The sequence below is a fragment of the Rhinopithecus bieti genome, unplaced genomic scaffold (genome assembly GCF_001698545.2).
Source record: "Rhinopithecus bieti isolate Rb0 unplaced genomic scaffold, ASM169854v2 scaffold_11488, whole genome shotgun sequence".
NCBI lineage: Eukaryota > Metazoa > Chordata > Mammalia > Primates > Cercopithecidae > Rhinopithecus > Rhinopithecus bieti.
Window position 1 is genome coordinate 1663 of NW_016806879.1, and position 6671 is coordinate 8333.

Below are 6671 nucleotides of genomic sequence, written 5' to 3' on the forward strand. Positions count from 1 at the left end.
TTTTTTTTTATGAGACTGAGTCTCGCTGTTTCGCCAAGGCTGGAGTACAGTGGACGCGACTTCCGCTCACTGCAAACTCCGCCTCCTGGGTTCACGCCATTCTCCTACCTCAGCCTCCTGAGTAGCTGGGACTACAGGCGTTCGCCACCACCCCGGCTAATTTTTTGTATTTTTTTTTTTTTTGAGGCGGAGTCTCGCTCTGTTCTGGAGTGCAGTGGCCAGATCTCAGCTCACTGCAAGCTCCGCCTCCCGGGTTTACGCCATTCTCCTGCCTCAGCCTCCCGAGTAGCTGGGACTACAGGCGCCCGCCACCTCGCCCGGCTAGTTTTGTATTTTAGTAGAGACGGGGTTTCACCGTGTTAGCCAGAGTGGTCTCGATCTCCTGACCTCGTGATCCGCCCGTCTCGGCCTACCAAAGTGCTGGGATTACAGGCATGAGCCACCGCGCCCGGCTATCCACCTCTTAACGAGTAAACGAGGCCGGGCGCGGTGGTTTAGTAATACGAGCTGTAATCCCAGCTACTTGGGAGGCTTGAGGCAGGAGAATCGCGCCATTGCATTCCAGCCTGGGCGACAGAGCGAAGGTCTGTCTGTTATCTTAAAAAAAAAAAAAATAAAAAATAAAAAAACCTTCGGTTTCCTTTTCCCATCTTTCTTTCTTTTGTGACATATTCCAGAACGAAGCCCCACACATCGTTAATGATCTGAATCGTTTCCAAAGTGTTTCTTAAATCGTTTGTTGTTTCTTGTCTAACAGTCCAGAACACATATTACATAACGGAGCCGGGAAAGAGACTAGGGCTGGCTTGACCCGGCCACGCAGTCCAGGAAAGGTGCGTTTCACTCCAAGTGCAAAATGATCAATGTACTCTTCCGATCTCCCTAAACAAGCACCTCCTGGTTTCATTTTCGTAAAGCAAAACAAGCAAGGAAGCTTTACTCTTTCGGCTCTTAGAACTCCAAGAAACTGGGCCGGGCGCAGTGGCTTACGCCTGTTATCCCATCCCTTTGCGAGGCCGAGGCGGGCGGATCACGAGATCAGGAGATCAAGACCATCCTGCCTAATACAGTGAAACCCCGTCTCTACTAAAAATACAAAAAATTAGCCGGGCGTGGTGGTGGGCGCCTGTAGTCCAAGCTACTCGGGAGGCTGAGGCAGGAGAATGGCGTGAACCCGGGAGGCGGAGCTTGCAGTGAGCTGAGATCGCGCCACTGGCTCTCCAGCCTGGGCAACAGAGCGAGACTCCGTCTCAAAAAACAAACAAACAAACAACAACAACAAAAACTCCTAGCAACTGCACTGCCCTGCCTCGGACTCGACGCCCGCCGGTGACGCACACGCTGCGCCGGAAGTGCGACCCATCTGCCTCCAGGCTTTGTCATGGCTGCTGCTGCCGCGCGCTGGAACCATGTGTGGGTCGGCACCGAGACTGGGATCTTGAAAGGTGGGTGGCAGGCTCGGGCGTCGGGAAATGCAGGGGTGCACTGGCGCCCCTAGTGTGACTGACGCCCTCCTCTCTCAGGGGTAAACCTTCAGCGAAAACAGGCGGCGAACTTCACGGCCGGAGGACAGCCGCGGCGCGAGGAGGCAGTGAGTGCCCTGTGTTGGGGCACGGGCGGCGAAACCCAGGTGAGTGGCCGCTGGCCGGGCCGGAGCTGGGGGCCTGGGACACAGCAGCCTCGCTCTCCTTGCCATCTTGCCCTTCTTTGCCGCAGATCCTGGTGGGCTGCGCGGACAGGACGGTGAAGCACTTCAGCACCGAGGATGGCATATTCCAGGGTCAGAGACACTGCCCGGGCGGGGAGGGCATATTCCGTGGCCTCGCCCAGACCGACGGGTAAGACCAATCCCCTCGCTAAACGCAGGGCCTAAGAGAGAGCTTTGATGCTCCCTGCAGATACTGGAATGATGGCGACAGACAATCTGAGTGACACGGTTTTCAATAGGTGACAGAGACCTGGGTTTCTGCCTTACGTAGTTAATGCCTGTAACACATTTATAGAACACCTACTGAATTCCAGGCACTGGGCGAAGTACAGGGGCTGCTGGTAAAATTTCTGCTTTCAAAAAGTTCTCATCCTCCAAGGTTTTTCACCTTACTCCATTATAACCCTCTGAGTTTTGTGTGTGTGTGTGTGTGTAGACGGAGTTTTCGCTCTTCTTGCCCAGGCTGGAGTGCACTGGCGCGATCTCGGCTTACTGCAACCTCCGCCTAGGAGAACTGCCTCAGCCTCCCGAGTAGCTGGGATTACAGGCATCCGCCACCGCGCACAGCTAATTTTTGTATTTTTAGTAGAGACGGTTTCACTGTATTGGCTAGGCTGGTCTCGAACTCCTGACCTCAGGTGATCTACCTGCCGCGGATCCCCAAAGTGCTGGGATGACAGGCGTGAGCCACTGTGCCCACCTGTCATTTAACAGTTTTAAGCAAGTCTGGGTGTGGTGGCTCATACCTGTCATCGCAGCACTTTGGAAGGCCGAGATGGGTGGATCACTTGAGGTCAGGAGTTCAAGACCAACCTGGCCAACATGGTGAAACCCCTTCTCTACTAAAAAAATACAAAAATTAGCCAGGTGTGGTGGCGCATGCCTATAATCCCAGCTACTTGGGAGGTTGAGGCTGGAGAATCGCTTGAATCCGTCCCTCAGAGGTTGCAGTGAGCAGAGAGAGCACCAATGCACTCCAGGCTGGGGAAGACAGCAATACTTCATCTCAAAAAAAAAAAAAGGAGCCGAGCGCGGTGGCTCACGCCTGTAATCCTAGCACTTTGGGAGGCCTAGGCGGGCGGATCACGAGGTCAGGAGATTGAGACCACGGTGAAACCCCGTCTCTACTAACAATACAAAAAATTAGCCGGGCGCGGTGGCGGGCACCTGTAGTTCCAGCCACTCGGGAGGCTGAGGCAGGAGAATGGCGTGAACCCGGGAGGCGGAGCTTGCAGTGAGCCGGGGATTGTGGGGATCGCGCTACTGCACTCCAGCCTGGGAGATAGATAGAGTGAGACTCCATCTCAAAAAAAAAAAAAAAAAAAAAAAAAAAAAGGTTGTAAGCATTCATTCATTAATTCATTTACATATTTTGAGACAGAGCCTCACTGTGTCACCTAGGCTTGAGTGCAGTGGTGCATTCATGGTTCATTACAGCCTCAGCCTTCTGAGGTCGAACGATCCTCCCACCTCAGCCCCCTGAGTACCTAGGACCACAGGAGGTGCCACCCTGCCCAGCTAAATTTTTAAGTTTTTTGTAGAGAGAGGGTCTCACTGTGTGGCCAGGCCGGTTCAAACTCCTGGGCTCAACTTGAGCTCAACGAACAAGGTGATATACCTCTGAAGGCAAAGATTAGGAAGGTGCTAAGTGGTTGGATTACTGGCCCTGCTTTCTTCCAAAGAGGATGAAAGAGGGCTGTGAAGCAGGCTGCATAGGTTTGGTGGTGGCAATTCTGACAAGTGAGGTCTAGAAAGCCTCTGGGGGGGACTGGATGTTAGAACTGGGTCTTGAGGGATGTGTAGAATTTTGACTGGTGGAGAAGGGAATAAGGGTATTCTAGAAAGAGGGTACTGCCTGGGAGAGGCCAAGGACTGGGGGCATGCTATAGGGTACATAAATAGGATAAATAGCATTTGATTTGGAAGTTGACAAGAAGGAACCTTTTTTTTTTTTTTTAATGCAGAGTCTCACCCTGTTGCCCAGGCTGGAGTGCAGTGGCATGGTCTTGGCTCACTGCAACCTCCAACTCCCAGGCTCAAGCGATTCTCCTGCCTCAGCCTCCCAAGTAGCTGGGATTACAGGCATCCACCACCATGCCCGGCTAAGTTTTTTCTTTTTTTTGTATTTTTATTAGAGACAGGGTTTCACCATGTTGGCCAGGCTGGTCTGCATCTCCTGACCTCAAGCGATCCGCTCACCTTAGCCTCCCAAAATGCTGGGATTACAGGTGTAAGCCACTGCACCCAACCAAGGAAGCATTTTAATACAAGATGGACACTATATTAGGTTGGGATTAAATGTAAAGGGCTTTAAGTGCTAGGTTGAGAGATGTGTACATTTATTGATGTTGGTGAGTTATTCATTTTTTGTTTTTGTTTTTCTGAGAGACAGAATCTTGCTCTGTCTCTGAGGCTGGAGTGCAGTGGCATAATCCCGGCTCGCTGCAGCCTCCACCTCCCTTGTTCAAGTGATTCTCCTGCCTCAGCCTCCCAAGTAGCTGGGACTACAGGCATGTGCCACCACACCCAGCTCATTTTTGTATTTTTTAGTAGAGACAGAGTTTCAGTATATGTTGGCCAGGCTGGTCTGGAACTCCTGACCTCAGGTGATCTGCCTGCCTCAGCCTCCCAAAGTGCTGGGATTACAGGCGCGAACCACTGTGCCTGGCTGAATTACCAGTTTTTGAATAGCAAGTACCATAGTCAGCACTGGGAGCCTGTAGGAGTATGGAGGATAGATTGGAGACAGCAACTGGGAGACTTTTGTCACAGCTCAGGCAAGTCGATACAGAGCCTGAACCCAGCTGGGGAGGGTTGGCAGGCATGAGAAAGAACATAGGCGCAGGCTGTGCAGATCCTGGGGAGAGACTTGCTTGGACCTCTTGAGATACTTTAAGCAAAAGACTGACATTTAGTTCCTGAAACCCAGAGCAAGGAACACAAGAAGCTGGTGTTTGACTTTGACCAAACCCTAAATTCAGACCAGTCCCATTTCAATCCTTTTAGAACTACTGATCCTGAGCCCTGGTAAGCAACTCAAGATTCAGATAGACCAGTACGGCCAAGTGCTAGACACAGCTGTGAACAGCAAAAGCACTCCGGAATATTACAGAGTTGATTTCTAGCTGCGTTTGTAACATAGCTGAGTGGCAAATTAGCTTCTCAGCAATTCTGTTTCCTCACTTGGTAAACCCTCACCCTGTTGAGTAAGTTGAATTAACAGATTAGGAAGCTGGAAGCTGTCAGGCTCTGCCTAGAGCCCAGTGACCTAGAGACTTTCTTCTAAACTGGACTGTTAGTAGGGAATCGGGTTGATAGGAGTTTGGGGCCTAGAGAATACTTTTGTACTTTTTTTGTTTGTTTGTTTTTAAACATTAGTCAAGTCTAGTAGTGAGAAGGAGAGAAAGATTAGAACAAGGGGTTTAAGCACTTAAAAAATCCCAACTCTGTCCTTTCTCTGCAGCACCCTCATCACATGTGTGGATTCTGGGATTCTCAGAGTCTGGCATGACAATGACAAGAACACATCCTCTGACCCAGTGAGGCTTCCCTGCCCTGATGGTTGCGGGAGGGGGGCTGGGGTAGGTGCCTAATGATCATGTTGGGGAAGGGAGGATTAAGAACTCTAGAACGAACTCTTATCTCCCATTCTTTTTAGCTCCTGGAACTGAGAGTGGGCCCTGGGGTGTGTAGGATGCGCCAAGACCCAGCACACCCCCATGTGGTTGCCACAGGTGGGAAAGAGAATGCTTTGAAGATGTGGGACCTGCAGGGCTCTGAGGAACCTGTGTTCAGGGCCAAGAACGTGAGTGACAAGAGTGTGAAGGAGCTGTTCCTGAAGTTGAGGAAGGCTGTGGCCACTGACTACGCGTCAGAGACTAGATGGGCTTTAGGGGGCGAAGGAGGGCTGAAAGGAGGAGCACATCAAGCCCCCCACAGCCCGGTTCCCCATCTGCCCACCCCACCAGGTGCGGAATGACTGGCTGGACCTGCGGGTTCCCATCTGGGACCAGGACATACAGTTTCTCCCAGGATCACAGAAGCTTGTCACCTGTACAGGGTACCACCAGGTAAGGTGTCATCTCACCCCTACCTTCTCCTGGGATAAAGCAGCCTTCTGGAGAAATGGCCCCCATGGTTTGGCACAACTGCCTTTCTCACCATTCTGAGCTCAGAGGAGCAAGCGCATCCCCATCTGTTCCAACCCTGTCCCTGAGCCCATGACCTTCCTCTGCTGCATTCTAGGGTGGAGTTTCCTGAACTATGCTGTTTTCCTCCCACCTGGAAGAGAGGAAAGGAGAGTGGATCCCCTTCACTGTGGGAATTATAGGGTGCAGGTGTCAGAGGACATTGGGCTAGGGGTTAAGAGAACTGGGTTCTGGTCCTGATGCAGCCTCTCTGATTTGCTTTGGGACTGAGGCCTGAGCCTCCCTTCTCTGGCCTCAGCTCCTCAGCTTTACAGGAAGGGCCCAAATGAGGAATCTTTATGGCTGTCTCATTTGACGTCTTGAGACACGGGTAGGGCTGGGTCACTGTATTTGTCCTGTTTCCTTTGCTTTCTGCACATTGAAGTCTGATCTTGGTCGTACGCCTTTGCTCAAAACACATATGAGGGCATCCTCTTTCGTCCCTCGTTCAGGCTAACCTCTGCTTGAAATGTAGCACCCACCGACTACTAGACTGACTTGCTTTTCCATCCCTCCATTTCCCCTAGATGGGAGTATGGGGGGATGTAATGCTCACACACTTCCAACCTAGGGGACCTCTCCCCTCAGCTCTGTCCATTTATGCTGCGAAGCAGCTCTTCTGACACCCTGATGCTCAGAGAAGAGCATACATCTAAGATGAGAAGGTTTCTGACAGTGGATCATAAATAAGAGAGCAGTGGGCAGGGAGCAGGTGAGGATGCAGAGATGCCAGAGGGTAGGTGCAGGGTGAGGATACTTTCTTTTTTTTTTTTTTT

The 6671-nt window shown here is 51.5% G+C and overlaps 1 protein-coding gene across 1 annotated transcript in view; it reads left to right on the forward strand.

The window, feature by feature from the left end:
- The first annotated feature begins 1216 nt into the window (after nucleotides 1-1216).
- Nucleotides 1217-6671, forward strand: part of WDR74 (WD repeat domain 74) — a 7951-nt gene continuing 2496 nt past the window's right edge. Inside the window, exons 1-6 of the mRNA XM_017878334.1 lie at nucleotides 1217-1445; nucleotides 1524-1630; nucleotides 1717-1838; nucleotides 5172-5247; nucleotides 5367-5513; nucleotides 5677-5778. Coding sequence (XP_017733823.1) covers nucleotides 1382-1445; nucleotides 1524-1630; nucleotides 1717-1838; nucleotides 5172-5247; nucleotides 5367-5513; nucleotides 5677-5778 — 618 coding nt within the window. The 5' untranslated portion in view covers nucleotides 1217-1381. The remainder of the gene's footprint in view (nucleotides 1446-1523; nucleotides 1631-1716; nucleotides 1839-5171; nucleotides 5248-5366; nucleotides 5514-5676; nucleotides 5779-6671) is intronic.